The sequence below is a fragment of the Geotrypetes seraphini genome, chromosome 10 (genome assembly GCF_902459505.1).
Source record: "Geotrypetes seraphini chromosome 10, aGeoSer1.1, whole genome shotgun sequence".
NCBI classification, from domain to species: Eukaryota; Metazoa; Chordata; class Amphibia; order Gymnophiona; family Dermophiidae; genus Geotrypetes; species Geotrypetes seraphini.
In genome coordinates, this window is record NC_047093.1 from 107,322,861 (window position 1) to 107,346,290 (window position 23,430).

The following is a 23,430-nucleotide window of genomic DNA, read 5'->3' on the forward strand; positions in this document are numbered from 1 at the left end:
GCCATGTAAACTAGCAGAGCGATTCATGTTCTAACAAGGCTGCCTGATGCACAAAAAAGTAATCACTTTTAGCGATCCCAAAAAAACAACTGGTCAAGACTAGTCACTTACCTGTCTAACCATAGTTTAGCCCTTTTAAAAAAATTTTAATGGGCACAGATGCTGTGCATGTTACACATGTACAATATCTGTCCCATTAAAAAAGAGCACCCCCCCCACACTGATGATGGCCCCTCCTCAATGTCATGTCCCCCCGATGAACCGACATCCGACCCCCCCCCCACCATGGCAGTGAAAAAAGCAGGAGAGATGCTGACTCCCCACAATGAGAGAAAATTGGCAGGAGAGATGCCCACTCTCCCCCTGCCATGGCAACTCCCCCTAGCATGAGAGAAAATTGGCAGGAGGGATGCCCACTCCCTCCTGCCAATGGAGGCCTCTCCACAAACCATCCCCTACCCTCCCCCCCAAAAAAAGGAGATGCCCACTCCTTCCTGCCACTGAATGCTCTCCTGAACCCACCCCCCAGTATATTTTTCTGAAGTTGGAAGCAGGAGGGAAGCACAGTCCCTCCACCTTCAAGGCCCACCGATCCAAAATGGTGGGCCTTCCCTCCTCGGTGGCTTAGGCATCTGAGCCAATCAAGGGAGCTTCTGGTGGCAGGAGGGAATGGCCACACCCTCCTGCTTTATTTTTTGGGGGAGGGGATGGTTTGGGGTTTCAGGAGGGCATGGCCATCCTTCCTGCCAATTTTCTCTCATGCGGGGGTAGGGGGTCACCATGGCAGGAGGGAGTGGGCATCTCTCCTGCTGTTTTGCTGCCGCAGGGGTGTGGTCGGCATGGCAGGAGGGAGTGGGAATCCCTCCTACCATTTTTTTCTTGGGTGGGCAGGATGGCAGGAGGGAATTGACATCCCCCCTGCCATTTTTTGCTAGCGTGGGGTGGGGGGGTATTCCCGGTGCCACATTGTCGAGGGCAGTCAACAGTGGTGGGGGTGGTTTTCTTTTCTTTAATAATAGGGCAGATATTGTGTGTATGTAACATGCATAGCATCTGTGCCTATTATTAAAAAAAAAAAAGTTTCCTGCCCCAAACAGCTGAGTGGCTGGAGGCTGCTTTTGGGGCTTCCCCTGCCGGCTTTGCTGAGAGTCGCTCTCACAGCGATCAATCAGAAAGGAGAGTTGGGGATTACAATAACATAACATAAGTTTTTATTTATATACCACACAAATGCCTTTCGGTTCAAGGCGGTGTACAATGAACCTCCGCGTGAATCATTTGCATGCAAACTTTTTAATGCAATAGCTCTTTTTGAATTGGCCAAAAATCAGATCAGAGCAAACCCACATGGTCTTACCGATCCTCTTTAGTGCTTCTAGCCCTGAGTGTAGTGATGTACCAAGGGGAGGAGTAGTCCACCCTGGGTGCATGGTCCAAGGGGATGTATAACCAGCACACCGGGTCCAGGATCTCCCACCCTACTCTGCCATTGCTGCTTTCCCGAACCAGTAGCAGCAGTAAACTTTAAATTCAGTCATCACAGGCCCTTCCTGCACCTCCCCGTGGCTGCCACAAAGGGTGCATTTGGACTTGTGATGCTCCTGCCTAGAGTGCTCACAGTCTGAGTTTGTACCTGAGGCAATGAAGGGTACATGATCACAAGGAGCTGCAGTGGGATTTGAGATAGGTTCTGGTTTTCAGACCATTGCTCTACTCTTCCACTTCTAATTTAATTTAATGCAGAGTTTATATACCGCTAAATCATCACACTGGCTTTGAAGCGGCTTACAAAACAAAACAAAACAAATCTGACATACAATGGTCAAAAATCTAATTAGTTACTTTAAGTAATTTCCCTCCCTGTCCCAATGGCCTCACAATCAAATTGTAGTACCTATAAAAAGAAATGAGCAAACAATTATTATAATACATAACAGGCACAGATGAAGGAAGAGAGAATAATAATACAGTAATTCAATAAAAACATAACAGGAGAGAAATACTCCAAGAAGCAGTTATTGAACAGATAGGTATTTAATAAATAGGTAAGTTTTAAGTAGTTTTCTAAAGGTGTGGTAATTAAGTTCTGTTCTTAAGGGTGCTGGAAGGGTATTTCATGTTCTGGTAGCAGTAAACATGAAGAGGGTGTTGAATATTCGTTTGTATTTCTCTCCCTTAGATGAGGGGACAATTTAAATTATTTAATACAGCTGATCTTGGATATTAGCATGAATCATTCAGATTTATTAATAGTAGGTGATTGTGATATGCATATAATGGAGTGAAACAATTTTATTTTTTTCTTATTAATCCTTATTAGGTTTTAATCTTTGGATTTTCCCACCTATGTGAAAGGACAACAATGTTTAGATTTGGTATGTTTATGAACTCTTGGAACCTTATGGTTAGGAAGAAAAGATATGTCTGCTTTCCCAGTTATTTAGTTGTATCATTTTTATGTAACCCTGGTCCCACTCACAGAGTCCATGGACACCATCTAAGCTCTTTGGTTCAAGCACCTTGGACCAGAACATACCTTTCAGGTTGGAATATTGACCTGGGCACAGGCAAGGCTAGGCTAAATTGCAGTAGGCCATGGGGTTTAAGGCACCACCCTTCAATCACTCATATAACACAGCCTTAAGCAAAAAATGTACTCCCACTCCAGAAATGCTTTCAGTTGAACAAAATTTTACTAATAACTCGCAATATGTATAAAAATCTGGTAGTATCAAACCAAATGTCTCCCACTCATATTGGTGTTTCCCTCAAGAACATTCCTGAGGGGTTCATATGATAAAAAAATCTTCTTTGTGCAACTAGTTACAAAAGTTCAACCAGTCCTTTTCTCTTCCAGCCCTATCCTATCTGGCATGGTAATCCAGAACTGCAATTATCTGCACTCACCGAGCATGTGTCCCAGCGGGCTTTCCCCCAGCTGCTGGATTGACTCAAGACTCTGTATGTTAATACACACAGGAGTCTAATATAGTAACATAGTAGATGACGGCAGATAAAGACCCGAATGGTCCATCTAGTCTGCCCAACCTGATTCAATCTAAAAATTGGTTGGGTTTTTTTTTTTGTTTTGTTTTCTTCTTCTTCTCCTTAGCTATTTCTGGGCAAGGATCTAAAGCTCTGCCCGGTACTGTTCTTAGGTTCCAACTACTGAAGTCTCTGTCAAAGCTCACTCCAGTCCATCTACACCCTCCCAGCCATTGAAGCCTTCCCCAACCCATCCTCCCGCAAACGACCATATACAGACACAGACCGTGCAAGTCTGCCCAGTACTGGCCTTAGTTCTTCAATATTTACTATTATTTTCTGATTCTAGATTCTCTGTTCATCTGAGTCTGTATGTTAGATGATCTGTTTCACTAACTGCTTTCAGAAGGATGTCAATCACATATTTCAGCCCCCCCTCCTTCACCAATGGAGTATAGTGCCCTCTTCAGATTGTACCATTATAACAGAAGAGATAAAGAGGGGCATGGAGAACTTCCTCAGAGATATCATACATTTCTGTTCTGCTCTGAAACTCATGAAAAAGGACAAAATTATCATAGATATATCAACGACCAAACCTGCTGTGTGCAGCTAACACTATCACATACAGAGTTCCAAAGTTCAACAAACTTAGTACTTTATTAGTAGGCCATGGTCAGCCAACTGACAGGAGAAGAACTCCAGTTCTGGACCAATAGACTTGTCCAAGACAGAAACAGGCGAGTTGCAAGACCCATAGGGCAGGAAGTACAGACTCCTATGTGTATTAACAGCAGGATTATTCAGGTAAGAACCTGATCTTTGATTCTGCTACATAAAGACAGGCATCAGACATCTACAGTAGGACAGATGAGCCTGCCTGCAAAACTGAGGACTCAAAAGCAGCATCCCATTGAACCACCACATCCACTTTGTAGTACAGTACATTGATGAAATTGCCAAGCGATTCCATCTGGAGGCTGGTCTGCCTCATCTTGACTGATAAGAACAAAAAAAGATGATTGGAAAGTTGAGAATCATTGGTCCTTTCCAAGTAGTAGAGTAAAACTACTTCTTCGTACATCCAGCCTCTGCAATACCTTATTTTGCTTAGTCAAACCTGTAGGATGAAAAGTGGGCAAACAAACCTCTTGGTGGATGTGAAACTAGGGAGCACAGGCTCCTGCCAATGTGCAAGGGTGCAGCTGCTGATCTGGCATCATTGTGGCTTCTTGGAGGTTGAGCTGACACGAGACCCCGAGGGTTGCTGGTGTCTGGTGTTGCCAAATCTCTATCTGGATCCTTGATATGATTTCTGAGCATTGGAACCTGCTTAGTACTGGTGGGAACGTCGTGAGGAATGAAAATTGCCTCTGCCTCCCCTAGTAGATTGGCAAGAGCTGCTATCTGGCAGAGATTTAGGGTGGTGATCCGCCATGGTGGCCATAAGGTTGTCATATAACATCTGCCCTTTGAAGGGCAGCCTGCTTAAAGTGGCTTTGAAGGCTGAATTGCCCGCCTATTGCCTGATCCAGAGCATGCTGAAGGCTAAAACAGCATATGCTGACACCTTGCTCATGACTCTAATAATGTCATATAGAGCACTGTTCTTCAACTGCCGGTCCGCGGACCAGTGACGGTCCGCAGGAAATTTCTGACAGTCCGCGCAGGGCTGGCAAGATTAAAATGACCTTAGGTCCGTTTTCAGACTTCCTGTCCTGTTGTCCCCACACACAGCTTCGGGACAGCGTCCCAAAGCTGTGCTCAGGAACAACGGGACAGGCGATCATTTCCTGTCCCACCCTCCTTCCTTTCCCTGGGTCCCCTTCTCTTACCGCCCTGCCGCTACTGCTAAAGCAGACAGGAAGTCTTCTTTCCGACGTCAATTCTGACATCGGAGAGGACGTTCTGGGCTAGCCAATCGCTGCCTGGCTGGCCCAGAACGTCCTCTCCAACGTCAGAATTGACGTCGGAAAGAAGACTTCCTGTCGGCTTTAGCAGCAGTGGCAGGGCGGTAAGAGCAGGGGAAAGGAAGGAGGGAGACCTTTTTTTTTGGCCAGGGAGGGAGGGAGGTAGGCAGGCAGGCTGGCTTCAGGGGTGGGGATGGGACAAAGTGTGGAAGGCAGTGAGAGGGACATGGGAAGGATGCATTGGGGGCACTAAGGACATGGGAAGGAGGCACTGGGGGGACTAAAGACAGGAAGGGGCACTAAGGACATAGTAAGGAGGGAGGGAAAAGAAAGGGACAATTCTTGGGCCTGAGTGCAGAAAGAAAGAAATGAAAGAAAGGATACACAGTCAGAAGGAAATGCAACCAGATACTCATGAAATCACCAGACAGCAAAGGTAGGAAAAATGATTTTATTTTCAATTTAGTGATCAAAACGTGTCAGTTTTGAGAATTTATATCTGCTGTTTATATTTTGCACTATATTTGTCTAGTTTTCTATAGTTACTGAGGTGACCCAGCTTGCAGAAACGGGGTTTTTAAATTTTAGTCCTAGTAGTTTGCCGGTCCACAAAATAATTCTTTTATTTCTGCCGGTCCACGAGTGTAAAAAGGTTGAAAAACACTGATATAGAGCATCTGCCACAGAATCCATCCCCTCCATCACCAACCAGGGACAGATGTCTTCCTCCTTAGTAGGACTCTGCATTAACCTGGTGTGGCAGGCGCATGCCACAAATAAGGCTGCTGCAGTTTTGATCCCCAAAGCTAGTGCTTCAAATTGCCTTTTAAGAACCACATCCACCTTGCGATCTTATGCATCCTTTAACATCACTCCTCCCTCACTAGAAAGGGAGATACTTGAGCCAATGTGGTGATTTCCAGATGTGCAGGAAAAAAAGGTGGTCTGAGCATTTGTGCTGCTCATGACCGTACACTGTGAAGTGGATGGCTACTATAATAATATGTGGGATGGTAACTGACTTTAAAAGCCGCCACACTGATGGATTTTCTCCTTGGTCGAGAGCAACTATTGTTTCTGGACTCCCAGTCTCTGACTGGTAACTGGAATTCTCCAGGAAAGCACTGAGCCCTGGGACAATAAAGGCATGGAGTTTAACCTCCATTCCTCCCAGTCATGGTCTGCTTGATTACTTAGGCTGGGAGTTGGTTTTCTCCACTGCAATACCTCCTGGAAAAGGGATCTCTCCCTGGTCCAATGCCACTGCGCCCCCATGCATCGCAGAACATCCCAAATCTGTCAAATAAGCTTTCCACAGGAGATTCATAAACTCTGGGGTAAATCCTTGAACAGGTGGCCCCATAGACCCCTGTAGGACCTTAGCATGGCTTATCTTGGGCTCTGCAGTGCCCACGCACTTGCGGTGTGAGTTTTTGTTGTTTGTGGTCTTTGGTAGGGATTCTCTCCCTACAATTCAAACCCTCTGTTGTTTCTAAGCCCGATGACTCAGAGGAGGCCGAATCCAAAGCTTCCACCCCTCCCTTGTGTTTCCTGTGGCATGCAGTACACAGACGCTCCTCAGACTACCATCCAGCGCAAAACTTCCATTCCAGTCAATTTTGGACCAAATCGAAGGGTTTTGAGGCAGATGGAAGCTTTAGAGAAAAAGATCATTTAAAATCCAAGATGGTCACCACCATCAAATTCACACCAAACAGGGCCTGTGGGGGCTCCTCTGAAGTTCAAAAAACTCATAGAAAGGAATTTTGGAGAAGGGGGACCCTAAGAAACCCTTAAAAATAACTTTTCCTGACAACCCCACCTCCACGCTCACCCCGAATATCCTCATCAGGAATGGGCTGTACTTTGCTGGTGCCTGGCTGTGTCAGCTTTGCTTCAGCCTGACTTAATGGAGAAAACTTTTTGCCTTAAATCCTTGTTGTAATTAAACCACAACTGGAGATCTTCAGACTGCCAGTCAGACAGACACCAACCAAGGACTCCCCCACAGATCCTCATGGCACGATGGGGGGGGAGATTAGCACAGCCAGATCCCTGAAACCCAAGGAGAATTAATTACACAGGTGCCCTACAGCCAGCACTCAGGTCTCTAACAAATAAGAAGGTGAACTGGCTCCCAGGGAATGGGCCCTGAATCTCGGAGAAATCCAAAGCAGGATGGCGCATCAAGTCCACCTGGGGATTGTCCTGTGAGCTGCAGTCCTCCTTGTAGTGTCTGCGTCCTCTTCCAGGCAGAGTAGTTCCAAAAATGGGGTGCTCTAGGCACCAAAGCCTTACAAAACCAAAGAAAAATACTTGAAAATAATAAAAACCGAACAGAGCAGATAAGAACATATCTTCTCAGTTTGCTTCAGAAGGCAAAACTGAAGAGAGCACTATAAGAACATAAGAATTGCCACTGCTGGGTCAGACCAGTGGTCCATCGTGCCCAGCAGTCCACTCACACGGCGGCCCCTAGGTCAAAGACCAGTGCTCTATATGAGCCCAGCCTCACCTGCGTACAAATTACAACCACTAAGCAAATTGTCAAGGGTCTAACAAAATTGCAACTTCTAATGATAGAGACTCCACCCAATAAAGGCTGTTGGATTTTCAGATACTACTGGAGCAATAGCCCCCGATAAAAGGGGATTCAGCAGCTGAGAAGCATTGGCAGCAATGCTCCCTTTCCAGGAGAGGTACAGCTAAAAGTAGAGGTGGGGCTTTGGGATTCAACAGTAAAGCAAAGGAGAGAGGCCAAGCACAGATCCCCATCATGACAAGCTGTTCCAATGGTCCAGCTACAGCTGAACTCCTTTGGGTACAGTGAGAAGAGAAAAGGGGGATGAAAACCATTATGGTACATAGGCCAGACAAGAGGGTTTTCCTATCTAAATGGAAATACTGTATGGGGATTAGTACCCCAAATTGCTTAGTGGCTATCTGATATCCTAGAGCAGTGTTTTTCAACCTTTTTTGGGCAAAGGCACACTTGTTTCATGAAAAAAATCACGAGGCACACCACCATTAGAAAATGTTAAAAAATTTAACTCTGTGCCTATATTGACTATATACAAAGTAATTCTCTTGAATAGGAATCAAATAAACACAAAGAAAGTATTTTATAATTACTTTATTATGAAATATTAAGTAAACAGAATAGTTTACTTTTAGTGAAAAATTATAAAATACTTTATTCAGTGCGAAACCTGGGCCTGTTTGGCTGAACACAAAGATGATATTCTGGCTGGAATCGAAGAAAGACACACACGTAGCTCTTCGTCAACAGCTCTCAGTCTCTCTCTGTATTTGGTTTTTATAGCATACAAAAATAGACAAATATACCCTCCATCCTTTTTATTAAACCACAATAGCAGTTTTTAGCGCAGGGAGCTGCGCTGAATGTCCAGCGCTGCTCTTGACGCTCATAGGCTCCCTGCGCTAAAAACCACTATTGCGGTTTAGTAAAAGGTGACCATATTGTAAAATATAGACAGCAGATATAAATTCAGAACTGTGCATAGTAAGTGAAGGGAAGTTTTCATCTCTGGGAATTTACCCAGTTAACTATTAAGTTATTTGGGCAAATTCCTTTGAAAACTGTGGTAATACTGCCTCCACTTTGCTAAATTTAAAATAAAATCATTTTTCCTACCTTGTCTGGTGATTTCTGGTTGCACTTTCTTCTTCTGACTGTGCATCCAATCTTTCTTCCCTTCTATCAGCCTGTATGCTTTCTCTCCTCCACACCTCATTCCCTCCCCCAATTTTTTCTTCCTCTCTCCCTGACCTTTCTTTCTTTTTTTCTGTTTCCCTGCCTGCCCCCTTTCTTTCTTTCTCCCTGCCGTTCCCCAAGCCACTGCCACTGCCATCGGGGAACAGGACCCACCAATGGATAACAGGCCCCAAAGCCGACGCCGACGCATGCTCTCCCTGACGTCAATTCTGCAATCGGAGAGGAAGTTCCGCCCAGCCAGGCAGCGACTGGCTGGCCCGAACTTCCTCTCCGACTTCAGAATTGACGTCGGGGAGAAGAAGACTTATCGGCTCGATAGATTAGATCGCCAAGACAAAGTGAGTCCTGGGTGATCGACTCACTTTGCCTTGGCGAGCTACTGGCGCCCCTGCCTCAGGCCCCCTGTCAGCTCCGGGCCCCTGAATGCAGGACTGGTAGTACTGCCCTGATGGCGGCCCTGCGGCACACCAGGCAACATCTCATGGCACACTAGTGTGCCGCGGAACAGCGGTTGAAAAACACTGTCCTAGAGAAATACATAAGAGATTCTTCTATTCTTTGTGTAGTAATGCTTCAGGGGGATTAATACTTAAATTGCTGTTGGTACTTTTCTGTGACTCTGTCCACCAGTCTTGTTCACAGTCACACCTGTTTATTTCGTTTTCCTGGGAGGAAGAGGAAAATCTAACCTGCTAACACACTTCTTCCCTAGGTCCCCTGCACTGAGTATTCAGAGACTGATTGAACCTATCTGAAGGGGACTATAAAGAACAGCTAATTTATAAAATAGATACTGCTTTAAAAGATCACAGTTCTGAGATGCAATTACAGTAATGCTGCCTCTGATGATCCTGTTAAAAAAATGGTGAAAAGCAGTTTAATAGGTCAAATAAACATTCTAACTTAAGAAAAAAAAATGATATAGCAGTCTCCTCTGTCAAAATAAAAGGGGGAATTCTGAAGGAAAGGATAAGGAGATACTGCAAAGGCAGAGAAAGGCTAAGAGATGGGGGAAGCTGGTCTGGACAGGATGAGATGAAGTATGGGGAAGGGGAGTACTGGGCAGTGCACCATGCTGGGTGCCATAAGCAATCAAACACAGTCTTTCACACCCATGCTGACACTTTTCCCGATCTTTGCCAGCCAGGGCCCACCTACTGCATGGGAACTTGCTCACATCAGCTGCACTGGGCCAACAGTCCCAGCAGGGAGGGAAAGAAACTCCATTTATTATAAGTAGATATTTTCCTTTATACAAAGCCCACTGCGGGCACATCGGACTCCTGAGCTTAGATCCTCTTAGAAGTAAAAGTAAGCGAAGTTGAACACAGGAACATAAACAAAGGACAACAGAGCAACTGTACCTTTATTCTTTAAATTCAATTGCTGAAGGAAGCTAATATATATGCATAAAGTGTTTGCCATAAACCTACCTACCCTCCCTAGTCCCACTTCCTACCTTGGAAGATTTAAGGGGAGGTTAGGTTCAAGTCTACTGTGAAACCTGTGATTTAAGTTGGAGTTAAGTTGCAACTTCCAGCACTGCAGTTATTAGCTTTTTGTACTTGAAACGACGCTTAAACACAGCGCCTCTGGAAATTTACAGTTATATTAGGTTGGTCAGACCATGACACATTGTATGACTTTTTAGTCTTGGATTGTTGTGTCTGGTATTGAATGTAACCAAATAGGTTGTAAGCTTGGCTTAAGTCTGATTTGGAAATTAAGCACGTCGCCTCACCTCCTTATGTGCAAATCAGATCCATACATTCCTTAGTGTTGGTGTTTATACTCTACTGGTAAAGCAGGAGGAGCTGAAAGATGTAATTGACATCCTTCTACAAGTAGTTTGCAAGTATGGATTGATTACCTAACGTACAGACTCCTGTTTTAATGTAACAGAAACCTCTGCATCTGGAAGAATGGGAGGCAGGCAGCACATTCTCTTCTATTCAGCCACCTTTCCCATTCTACACTCCTTGCTTTTATAAATCCTTTCCCTCTTATTTCTCTTTTCTCATTCCCTTCTTCCTCTCTCTTTCCCTTCTTGTATCTTTTCTTACTCCCTTTTATCCTCGTTTCTGTTTAACCTCCATTCCCTTCCCCAGTCCTGCAGTCTTGGAGCGCGGAGCACAAAACACATCAAATATCTCTGTTTTATGGCCCTAGGACTGCCATTCCCACCCAGTTCTTGGGCATGCCTTGTCCCTCCAGATTTTCAGGATATCCACAATGAATATGCATAAGATAGATATGCATGCACTGCTTCAATTGCATGCAATTCCAACTCAAGAATATTCATTGTGGCTATCCTGCAAAACCAATAGGGTTAGGTGTGCCTCAAATACTGGGTTGGGAATAGCAATTCCAACTCAAGAATATTAATTGTGGATATTCTGCAAAACCAATAGGGCTAGGTGTGCCTCAAATACTGGGTTGGGAATAGCTGCCTAAGGAGCTAACCGCATGCATGCACACATACTCCTCTCCTGCTGTTGCAGCCCTGAAGCAGAGAAATAAACATTAATCCCCAGCCTACATCACCATAAGTGGGGGAGCTGCTCTTGCCAGTACTGCTGGTGTCCAGTCCATCACAGGTCAAACCAGGGCTCATTTGCAATCTGAGATCAAAGATGGGTATGTATATTCACTCTTGGCAGGGTTAGCAGTCCTGGGTTCTGGAGGTAGTTGCTCTTTTTGACCCTATCACTCTCTCGCCTTGTTCCTGAAGCTGTCATTTTGCTGTCAGAGAGGATGAAGAGGATCTGAGCAATGGAGAAGCTCAATAGGGAGGGATAGAACAAACTACTGAGATGAAGAAGGGCTGCTCTCAACTTGTTGGTTCAATTTTCCAACCTGCAAGACATGGGGAGCACAAGAGAGGTAGGAAAGAGTACATGGGAAAAGAAGCCTTACTCTTAGGCAGTGGCGTACCTAGGGGGGGGCGGGGGGGGGGCGGGCCGCCCCGGGTACCAGCCCTAAGGGGGTGTTCCCGGCCTTGCCGTTCAGTCCCCCGCCACCCCCGAAGGACCGCTCGCCCCCCTGGCCTCCCCGCACCACCTATGAACAGCCGCAGCAGGATCGCGAAGTCAGCGTCAGCATCCCTGCGCTGCTTCCTACGACGCGATCCCGCCCCTCCTCTGACGTCAGAGGAGGGGCGGGACCGTGGCGCAGGAAGCAGCAGGGATCGCTGACGCTGACTTCGCGATCCTGCTGCGGCTGTTCATAGGTGGTGCGGGGAGGCCAGGGGGGCGAGCGGTCCTTCGGGGGTGGCGGGGGACTGAACGGCAAGGCCGGGAACACCCCCTTAGGGCTGGTACCCGACGCTGACTTCGCGATCCTGCTGCGGCTGTTCATAGGTGGTGCGGGGAGGCCAGGGGGGCGAGCGGTCCTTCGGGGTGGGTCGGGGCATCAGGCCTTCAGGGTGGGGCGGGCGGGCAGGCAAGCAGGCTTTCAAGGGGGAGGGGGTGACAGGCAGGCAGGCAGGCCTTCAAGGGGGGACAGGCCTTCGGGGGGGGGGTGCAGACATTCAAGGGGTGCAGGCCTTCAAGGGGGGCAGGCAGGCCTTCAGGGGGGTGCAGACCTTCGGGGGGGGGTGTAGGCCTTTGGGGGGGTGCAGACCTTCAAGGGGGTGCAGGCCTTCAAGGGGGGAAAGGCAGGCAGGCCTTCAAGGGGGGGTGCAGGCCTTCAAGGGGGGGTGCAGGCCTTCAAGGGGGGTGCAGGCCTTCAAGGGGGGGAAAGGCAGGCAGGCCTGCAAGGGGGGGGGCAGGCCTTCAAGGGGGGGTGCAGGCCTTCAAGGGGGGTGCAGGCCTTCAAGGGGGGAAAGGCAGGCAGGCCTTCAAGGGGGGGACAGGCCTTCAAGGGGGGGGGGGGACAGGCCTACAAGGGGGGGGACAGGCCTACAAGGGGGGGGGACAGGCCTACAAGGGGGGGTGCAGGCCTTCAAGGGGGGGTGCAGGCCTTCAAGGGGGGGTGCAGGCCTTCAAGGGGGAGACAGGCCTTCAAGGGGGGGAAAGGCAGGCAGGCAGGCCTTAAAGGGGGGACAGGCCTACAAGGGGGTGGGACAGGCCTTCAAGGGAGTGAAGGCCTTCGGGGGGGGGGGGGTGCAGTCCTTCAGGGGTGGGGGTTAGGCCTTCAGGGGGGGACAGACCTTCGGGGGGGGGGGAAAGTCCTTCGGGGGGGGCAGGTCTTCAGGGGTGGGGTGTAGCCCTTCGGAGGGGGGACAGACCTTCGGGGGAGGGGGGTCCTGGTGTAAAAGTACACAGAGGGAGAGAGGGAAGGGGGGGTTCAAAGATACATGCATATGCCAGACTTTGGGGGTTAGAAATAATGGGTCTAAAAACAGAGGAGTGGGAGAGAGATGGTGCATAATGGGATTTAGGGAGGGAAGGAACAGAAAGGGAGAGAACTTGGAAACAGGGGATGGTGTGGAGGGGGGATAGAGATACTGGATAGGAGGATAGTTGGGAACAGAAAGGGAGAGATGGTGGATCCTGGGGTGGTGGGGAGTTGAGAAAAGGTGAATCTGTGGATGGAGACAAAAAAAAGGAAAGATGCCAGATCTCCGGGAGAGGGAAGGGAAACGGAAGGGGAGAACAGAGATGGCAGACGGATGGTTAGCACGGAGAAAGGAGACCCTGGCAAGCAAGACAACAAGAGCCTGGGACCAACAAGATTTGAATATTGATCAAAAGGTAGAAAAAATAATTTTATTTTCTGTTTTGTGATTACAATATGTTAGATTTGAAAAGTGTACATGAGACAGCTTGAAATGGGAACTTTTCTATTTTTGTGAATGGCAAGGCTGAGTTCAGTTAAAATATATGCTTTATAAGAAAATATAATAATGTGTTTTATAAAGTTTATAAGCATTGCTGGCATACTCGGTGAGGTGTTCCTAGTGTTGGTGGTGGTGGTAGCATGTCAGTGTGTTGAGAGGAAGAGGTAGTCTGGGAAATTCTGCTGAGCAAACTCTGGGCCCATTTCCACCCCCAGTTAGTCCACTCCACTCAACTGGTTCACACACTGAGTGGGTCTTTGGGTGTTATTTCTGGGTAGTTGTTTTAGAATCTCTTCCAGTGGTTTGTCAGTATCTCCTTCTGGTCCAAGGAAGGAAACTTTGTCAACCTTAGCATTGACCTTCAGAATATGTTTGTAACAGCGCTGCTTGTGTGGCATTAGGCTATGTAGTGATCGAAAGAAAAAAACAGACCTTTGCACATTTTTGCACTATATGGTGGGTGTATGAGGAGATTCATTTCCTGCACAGTTAAGTCCATTTTTTCTACTGAATAATAGTATAGGTACAATGAAAGTAAATAGCAAAAATGTTTGAGTAGATAATTAAGGAAATCTTTTTCATATTGCTTGCTTATGGACTGGGAAAAAAGACTGTTCAAGCAAATGTCTCCAGAACTGCTTTAATGGAAAAATGTGATTTTTTTTTTTTTAAGTACTTTGTGAAATTTATTGTTGTTGTGAAATTTATTGTTATACTTTGTTTAAACTTAAAAAGCGGTGTCATTAACAGTGAATCTAATCGAAAAATCGATTCAACAGGGTGAATCGGATCGAATGAAATATTTTTCTCTGAATCGGGCAGCACTATTGGCTACCATGAGAATGGGCTACTGGGCATGATGGACCATTGGTGTGACCCAGTTAGGCTATTCTTATGTTATGTTCTCATCTGTAGGGGCCTTTGTTTTCACTTCTTATTTTAATGTATTTTTTTCCTGGGAACTTATCAGTGTTTTTTTATAATGGGAACAAAAATGGAAGAGAATTAATGTGTGTGGAATGGGGGGGGGTAACTAATTTCTTCAGCTAAATAATTCAATCCACTTCAAACAGACATAGGAGAACTCACGCACCATTCACACACCCTCCAACCAAAAACGTCAAAAGAAAAAAAACTGTTCGACAACCTCCTAGCCATTCGAGCTGCAACACTTGACCCCCAACTCTACAACCTATTGACCTCGACCACAAACTACAAAACCTTAAAAAAAGAAATAAAAACCCTTCTATTAAAAAAACACATAAAACCAAACTAACATAATCAGAACTGTCCCAAGCATCACCTGCAACTACTCCATATGTACTTCTGATGTCATGACAATTCAGACATAATTTATGTTATGTTATGTTTGGAATAATGGTTACATAAATGAGGTTCAATAAAAGAAAATTTTCTGTGGGAGCATTTGTTGGAACTTCTGTTATCCTGATTTCTTCTATCTGTGGGCTTTCTTTAGCTAACCTACTTATCTGGGGCTTTCCACTTCTGCAGCTGCCCTTTTCACGGTCCACTTTGCGCTTGCACTCTCTGGGGAGGGGGGGTTGGGTCTGGGCTTGGTGGGGTAGGTGTGTCTGGTAGTTTTGTCTGGGTGGTGGCTGGGTGTTTCTTGGGTGCTTGTTGTGCGGATTGGTGTGTCTGGTGAGCGGTCTGGGTGTTGTTGCTTGTGGGGGTTTTTTTCATTATAAAATATGGCTGAGGGTCTAGTCCGGCTTATTATTCTTGTGGGTTCTGGGGTGGGATTTGTTTGCTTGCCCCAAGTTTTGGCCTTTTGTTGTGTATTGCTATGCCTCTCATTGGCAATTTTCTCTTGGGAGAGGCTTGTTCATGCTTGTTGTTGCTGTTACTCTCATTCTGTGTTCTTTTTGATAATGTATAAGTTTCTGTACAGACCATGGTTGCTTGTCTGGACCTTTTGCCATTCTCAATAAAAATACTTTGGAAAAAAAAAAAAAAAAAAAGAAAATTTTCACTGCCTGTTTCTATTCTGACCATTTATTCCATTTCATGGTTATTGCAAAAAAAAAAAAAAAAAAAAATTTTACATGAGGGGGGGGGGGGGGGGGTGTCAAAAAATGATGGGCCCCGGGTGCCACATACCCTAGGTACGCCACTGCTCTTAGGGTCTCTATCTCAGTTGGAGGACAAGAAATGCATGGAGGGTTAGAAAGACTTGATGCAAGGCTTTAGAATAAGGTCCTATATTACTCTGTTTGAGACTAAAGATAAAACTTTATCTGTAAGGAGAAATACTTTACTTTGCCAGATGGTTGCACAATAGTAAAATATAAAATGTCACTACCAGGATCATATGGGAAAAAAAAAAACCCCCAACCAAAAATGTTATCACACAGTACTATAATACATAAAGAATTTTCTTTATAAAACTATATGAATAGTAATCTATTTGAGACCAAGGCCTCAAGGTAAGGGGTCATTGTTTATCAGTGAACCGCAACTGGAACAAGGATGGCAGTTCATATCACTTATCACTGTTCCCCGTGGCCCTTCCCAGGGCTGTTTGAACTCTGCAAAATGTAGTGTCATTTTGGGTCTCAGCCAGTGAAGAATGTGTGGAGGATATCAGAAATTTAAAGAAAACTCTGGCATCTCAGATGCAGAACCATTAATGGGACTTGTGTGTGCAGTGATGTTTTATTACAGTAACCCAGGATTGGTTTGCACTTGTAGTTGTGAATACAGATTTCTCACCTCCCTCATGCCTTTCAGTGCTGGCCATTCATGGTGCAACTCAGAGAAAGCACACACTAGCACAACATGTGACCAGCTCTTCTATAACCAACGACACAGGCGCATCACCCTACACCCGCAGCCCAGGGCTTCATGTGGTTTCTGCTTCAGTTTTTCTCAAAGTGGAAAGGATCAGCTTATTTTACAAAAGCAGCAAATACTGACTATGGTGCCTGATTTCTTGACTATTGCTTCTTCTTTAGGTCTTATTCCTAGGTCCTTTTTATTTCTTCAGTTGTCTATATTATATTTGGCCTTTATAACGTTTTCAGGCATCACATCAATTCATGTAAAGATGAATATTAAAAATGAAAACAAACAAAAAAAAAAAAAGATGACAAAGCAGAACGTCCCAAATGATTTCAGAAAAAGTGTTAAGAAAGAAAAAATTTGGTCTATGGAATACAAAGATTCCTCTCTGCAGACTGTCTCTGTCAAGCTGCAGCTGAAGGATAGTTTGCCTATACCAGTTCTGGTTTAACTGAGCTACAAACTGTTCTAATTTGGAAGGCAGGGCATGCTGCTCAGTTGACTCTGCATGCTCGAATCATGAGAAGCTGAAGCAATATGAACACAGGAGACATGATGAGCCCATACCAGAGATCTGGATTTCTCTGTACAAGTTTCTGACACAGGAGCATCTCAAAGACAAACTTCAGGCTGAGGATGGTCAGGATCCAGAAGAGGCGAAGTACAGCCAGTCGCTTCTCGCCATCCTGAAACAAGCGCACTGAAACAATAGCAGTGAAATACGTACCAAGGCCATCAGCTGCAAAGAATGGAATAAAAACATTCCACCAGCTCAGACCTGGAGCAAAACCATCTACCTTCACTGCCAGCAGCACTGAGAATATCAGAAGGGCAAAAACATGTAGGAAAACCTCAAACTGAGCCAGGCCAAGCCATTGAACCAGCTCCCGCAAAGAAAAGAGCATTGTTTCAACGTCCTGAAACCAGCGTGATATTACTGGTCACCAAACTGTCACATTTCCCACAGGGTACTCTTCATGGTAACCAATAGCAGCCAGTTGTGATTGAAGAAGGGAAACAACTAGAAAGGGAAGAAAAGAAAGTACACTTCAGAACACAAGAAAAATCAATTCAACAGATCACAAAATGCATTCCATGTACACCTAACTACAGGACATTATTAAAAAGATATACTGTACAATGAGCAGATGTGGTAACTTGGGATAGTGGCAGTGAATAAGAGGTAAGGGATGTAGTCCCTCTTGTGTTAGAACTCTTTTCTCCTTCCTGATTTTCCATAAATTTATGAAAACACTTATTTCAACAGTTCTTAGAAAATTGTTCTAAGGAAAATTAGTTATCTTCTCTCTAAAACAGGGGTATCAAACTCAATCACATAAGGGGCTAAAATCTAAAACACAGGCTAAGTCACGGGCCAGATACTTAGTCTTAGTAGAAGTATAGATCCTTCCTCACCCTGAGACACCATTCCAGCAAATTACCTGATTATTTTCACCTCATAGATGTTACCATATTTAATCCCAACTTTATTCAAATAATCATTCTAAGCTTTTTTGTTAGGGGAGGTGAAAGTTCCGCCCCAGATCCCACCCCCATAATAAGTCATGTGAAAAAATTAGGACACCCCATGAAATATTCAGTTCTTTCTTAAGAAATGTTACATATCGATGTCAAATCTTTTTTTTATTCATCTCTGGAAAAGAAAGTGATGCAATTGCAGGTAAACAACAAAATTTTTTTTTAATTTACTCATGAAACAAAAGAGAAAGAAATTAGGACACCCAAACATATCCTCCCACTTAAAGTGGCTCAAATCACACACAGGTATATCACATAAGGTGCACATGATTAGAACATCGTTACTCAGAATTTTGAAGGAGCTTTGCCCTACTTAAACCTCAGACATTTAATTTGGTGTGCTCATGACTGCTGCGGTGAGAGCAAACACCATGGTGAGATCAAAAGAGCTTTCTGAGGCCTTCAGAAAGAAGATTATAGCAGCTTATAAGTCTGGTAAGGGATTTAAAAAGATCTCAAAAGAATTTGACATTAGCCATTCCACAGTTTGGAAAATAGTGTACAAGTGGAGGACTTTCCAAACAACTGCCAACATGCCCAGGTCTGGCTGTCCAAGCAAGCTGACCCCCCAAGCAGACCGCAAGATGCTAAAATAAGTCTCCAAAAACCCTAAAATATCATCATGGGGCCTACAGCAGGCTCCTGCTACTGTTGATGTGAAAGTGCATGCCTCTACAATCAGAAAGAGACTGCACAAATTTAACTTGCATGAGAGGTGTGCAAGGAAAAACCTTTACTCTCTAAGAGAAGCATCAAGGCCAGACTGAAGTTTGCCAGAGAGAATGTAGACAAACACCAGGACTTCTGGAATAGTGTTCTATGGACAGATAAGTCTAAAACTGAATTATTTGGACACTAGAAAAGAGGACATGTTTGGCGTACACCAAATACAGCATTCCAGGAAAAGAACCTCATACCAACTGTGAAGCATGGAAGTGGAAGTGTCATGGTTTGGGAATGCTTTGCTGCAGCAGGACCTGGCCAGCTCACCATCATAGAATCCACCATGAATTCTACCATGTATCAGAGGGTGCTTGAGGAACATGTGAGACCATCTACATAGTAACATAGTAGATGACGGCAGATAAAGACCCAAATGGTCCATCCAGTCTGCCCAACACGATTCAATTTAAATTTTTTTAATTTTTTCTTCTTAGCTATTTCTGGGCAAGAATCCAAAGCTCTACCCGTTACCTGAGCTCCCGTAGTATCCTGGGATGGATCCCGTCTGGTCCCATCGCTTTGTCCACCTTCAGTTTTTCAAGTTGCTCATAAATACTCTCCTCCGAGAACGGCGCAGAATCTACTCCATTTTCTTGTGTAACTTTGCCAGACAATCTCGGTCCTTCTCCAGGATTTTCTTCTGTGAACACAGAACAGAAGTATTTGTTTAGCACATTTGCTTTATCCTCATCACTCTCCACATATCAGTTCCCAGCATCTTTTAGTTTAGCAATTCCATTTTTCATCTTCCTCCTTTAACTAATATATCTGAAAAAAAATTTTGTCTCCCTTTTTTACATTTGTAGCCATCTGTTCTTCCGCCTGTGCTTTCGCCAGACGTATCTCTCTCTTGGCTTCTTTCAGTTTCACCCTGTAGTCCTTTCTGCACTCCTCTTGGGGGTTTTTATATTTCACGAACGCCAACTCTTTTGCCTTTATTTTCTCCGCCACTAGTTTGGAGAACCATATCGGCTTCCTTTTTCTCTTATTTTTATTGATTTTCTTCACATAAAGGTCCATAGCCATTTTTATCGCTCCTTTCAGCTTAGTCCACTGTCATTCCTCTTCTCTTATGTCCTCCCATCCTAACAGCTCTTTCTTCAGGTACTCTCCCATTGCATTAAAGTCCGTACGTTTGAAATCTAGGACTTTAAGTAATGTGCGGCCGCTCTCCACTTTAGCCATTATATCAAACCAAACCGTTTGATGATCGCTACTTCCCAGGTGAGCACCCACTCGAGCATTAGAGATACTCTCTCCATTTGTGAGGACCAGATCCAATATCGCTTTTTCCCTTGTGGTTTCTGTCACCATTTGTCTGAGCAGAGCCTCTTGAAAGGCATCCACAATCTCCTTACTTCTTTCCGATTCAGCAGACGGAACATTCCAGTCCGCATCCGGCAGGTTGAAATCTCCCAACAGCAGAACCTCCTCTTTCCTTCCAAACTTTTGGATATCCACAATCAGATCCTTATCAATTTGCTGCATTGAGTCGGAGGTCTGTAGACTACACCCACGTAGATAGAAGTTCCATCTTCTCTTTTCAGAGTGATCCATATCGCTTCTTCCTCTCCCCAGGTCCCTTGCATTTCGGTCGCTTGGATATTGATCTTTACATAGAGAGCTACTCCTCCACCTTTTTGACCATCTCTGTCCTTCCTAAAAAGATTATATCCCGGTATGTTTGCATCCCATCCATGTGATTCATTGAACCATGTCTCTGTGATAGCGACAATATCTAGATCTGCCTCTAACATCAGGGCTTGCAGATCATGAACTTTGTTGCTTAGACTGCGAGCATTTGTGGTCATCGCTTTCCAGCTATTTTTCAGCGGTAATCTCTTTTTTTGTATGGATTTTTGTTTCGTTTCACTTTCCATTGCAATACTAAGAAGTTGCTGATATTGTTTATATTGCAATCTTTACTACTATCACATCTTTTCTTTTGCCGGGGGTAGTTTCTATAATTGTCCTTCATACATACACCACCCCCACCTTCTAATTTAAATGCCTAGAAACATATTGTCTAAATTTCTCTGCAAGGTTTCTTTTTCCTGCTGTAGTAGCTTCTTGTCCTTCCATGTATTTCCCCATCCTCCTATGTACCTGAAGCCTTCTTGATGACACCAGGCTTTGAGCCATCTATTAAAGTCCTCTGTGTTTTTCACTCTTTGCTCTCCCTTTCCATATGCAGGCAGTATTTCAGAAAAAGCTAAAGTCTTTACAAAAGGTTTCAAATCCTCACCAAGCTCCCGAAAAGTTTTCTGTGCTGCAAGTGTGGAGTTGTTGGCCAGGTCATTTGTTCCCAGATGGATAAAAACATCAGTGTTAAAATCCTTAGTTTCTTCCTTAATTATAGTCTGTATTTGCCTGGAACTCCTGGTAGCTGAGGATTCTGAAACACATTTCACTATTTTGGTCTCCTCGCCTTGTGTTCCAAGGTTAATGCCTCTGATGATGGAATCCCCCAACAGTAATAGTTTTCTGGTTTTGGCTTTTTTATTTGAGCTTAGGGTGCACTTGTTCTCTTGAGTTACCTTCATTGGTTCCAGTCCCACCTCCCTTCTGTTTCCTCATAGTTAGCTATCGGCCACCCCGAAGTGCCTGAAGTATAGCTGTTTTGTGGGCAAAATTCAGGACCTTGAGGATTATCACCCGGGGTCCAGCAGCCATGTCCTGCCAAAGGGGCCCAAAGACTCCAATAGTCCCAGCAGGGTAGGAACCCAGCCCTCAAAGAAATACCTGAGTTCCGAGTCTGGCAGAGATTAAGGGAGCCTCACAAACTGGAGGTTATTCCGGCGGGCCTTGTTCTCCAAATCCTCAATCTTTTCCTCTAGGGCCTCCAAGTGTTTCAACTGTTGTTGTTGGGCAGACTCCACTCCACCCACGTGGTCTTACACTTTGCTGACCTGCTGCTGAAAATGTTTTATGTTGCGACCCATTCCATCCAACTTCCCTTGAAGCTTTTCTAATTTCACTTCAATCAGTGGAAGGCTTTTGTCCAGAATAGATTTGAAAGATGCTGTTACCTCAGTGGTGAGCTCCGTCACCCATATGGATGCAACTGAGGGGCCCGCTAGGCTCAGGGCAGCCAACATCTTGTCTTCCATCATTTGGCTCTGCTCCCTGTCTTTCTGTATCGCCTTTGCTGCCATAGGTCGCTCTCAAACTGCAGCAATATGCTACCGGCGGTGCTTTAATCTCCACTCTACCGAATAAGGTCTTTTAAAGGGATCAAAAGTTGTTAAAATTGGGTATTTTCAGGCGGGTGGCAGGAGAGATGATTTTCACTGTCCTCTCTTAATCATAGCGTCACATGACCCTATAAATGGAAAGTAATTTTAATACGGAAATGAACAAAACATATGCAAAGAATACACAGAAAATAAACACGTATATGTATGTTAAAAACACATGATACACGTCGAAAGATGTGTGAAGAGAAAACCAAAAGATGGTTTCTTCGCTCTGCAGAAAACAAAGAACTGATGGTCCCACAAAAAGGCACCTGCGCAGGTGCAGTACAGACAGTCTTGATTTCTTCAAGTGACAGTTCACTTTAGACCCGTGGTCTCAAACTCATGGCCCACAAGGTACTATTTTGAGGCCCTCAGTATGTTTATCATAATCATAAAAGTAAAATAAAACAGTTTCTTGATCATATGTCTCTTTAGCTATAAATTACAATATTATTATTAAGACTTAGCCAAAAGGAAAGATTTATAAACTATAAAGAGAGTTTTACCTTATACAAAATTGTCATTTCTTTAATAAGACATTAACTATTTTTTTCTTAGGCCCTCCAAGTACCTACAAATCCAAAATGTGGCCCTGTAAAGAGTCTGAGTTCGAGACCACTGCTTTAGATGGTCCATGCTGGGTTCCGTGGGTGACGTTACCCACATGTGAGAATATGGTGCTTGCTTGTTCTGGGAGAAGAACTTATTACCAAACAGCCAAGCATGTACACCTGCCGTTCAAATAACTAGGCAGACCGGATAGGCCAATTCTCTTGTCCAGTACCATCTACTGAGTTGCTAGCAGTAGCATCCATTTTTACTCCCCTCCCAATCTTAATACGCACCTCAGCGGCACAACAGCTAAGCATTCTGTTTGGAACAAAATTATTTATAAAAATTCTCAGGTAATACCACAGATGGTGAGGCTAATACTTCACAATCGTTACAGCTATACCAGAACACCTCAGGCAACGCAATACAATACTTATCTTTGATCTTCATCTACTATGCAAATTTTATCTTAAACACGTCCACGAAAATGGTTATCGCACTCTGCTTCCTAAAATTATTAAAACCCTTCACTCACCCACCTCGCCACGAACGTATCCTGAAACCCTGCAGTATTACAGTACAATCACTTTCCGTCGCTCAGGGGCTGACATCATTCCGGAGCGCCACGAACTTATCCTGAAATCCTGCAGTATTATTGTACAATCACTCATGCATCACTTTCCGTCGCTCAGGGCCTGACATCACCCCGGAGCGCCTCGTAGAATACGGAAACGCCAGTACTTAAGAATATGGGGGTGTCTGTGGCGGAGGTAAGCGATATCTGTACATTTCGGTGTTGTTAATTTCTCTTTTCCGTTCCTCATTCATCCTGTTGAATGTATTATCGCGTAATGGCTTGAACCAGTAGCCTACCGGTACCTGTGAGTGGGTCTGACTCTGTCGGGCGCTACAGTTCAAAAGGTGTGCTCTGTTGTTCCCAGGCCCACTTGACAGGGAGGATACAGGACAGTAGCGCAGAATGAAAAGGCAGTCCCGTCGGCAAAGAATGAGCTGAATTCAAAAAACGTTTAAGGGGCGGTTGAGGAAATAGAATGTAGGGGAAGAGCGAAATTGGGGGGGGGGGGGGGGGGAGAGGAACAGAGGACGGTACATAAGAGGAGTATCTGCAAACTGAGTTGCAGAGGGAAGGAATGTGGGAGAAGGGGA

At 44.9% G+C, this 23,430-nt stretch overlaps 2 protein-coding genes across 8 annotated transcripts in view; one reads left to right on the forward strand and one right to left on the reverse strand.

The window, feature by feature from the left end:
- NDOR1 (NADPH dependent diflavin oxidoreductase 1) overlaps positions 1–23,430 on the forward strand; it is a 260,429-nt gene that overhangs the window by 44,127 nt on the left and 192,872 nt on the right. Inside the window, exon 1 of one of the 2 annotated variants that reach the window (XM_033961409.1) lies at positions 22,897–23,033. The exons of the other annotated variant lie outside the window; for it this stretch is intronic. Coding sequence (XP_033817300.1) covers positions 23,013–23,033 — 21 coding nt within the window. The 5' untranslated portion in view covers positions 22,897–23,012. Of the gene's footprint in view, positions 1–22,896; positions 23,034–23,430 lie in introns of those variants that run through there. 2 annotated transcript variants of the gene reach the window in all.
- On the reverse strand, positions 9,036–23,321 carry TMEM203 (transmembrane protein 203). 6 transcript variants are annotated; one of them, XR_004540902.1, is made up of 3 exons: positions 22,803–22,940; positions 16,142–17,231; positions 9,036–11,487 (listed from the first exon to the last, which is right to left on the reverse strand). XR_004540902.1 is itself a non-coding variant. In XM_033961415.1 (2 exons), exon 2 carries the CDS (start codon positions 17,113–17,115, stop codon positions 16,705–16,707), a length of 411 nt encoding a protein of 136 aa, XP_033817306.1. In that variant the 5' UTR covers positions 17,116–17,231; positions 23,143–23,321; the 3' UTR covers positions 15,787–16,704. The 6 variants fall into 6 exon arrangements, 5 of the variants coding, with proteins under 5 accessions (XP_033817306.1, XP_033817303.1, XP_033817304.1 ...); XM_033961415.1 differs by lacking the exons at positions 9,036–11,487; positions 22,803–22,940 and adding an exon at positions 23,143–23,321 and having other exon boundaries at positions 15,787–17,231; XM_033961412.1 differs by lacking the exon at positions 9,036–11,487 and having other exon boundaries at positions 15,787–17,231.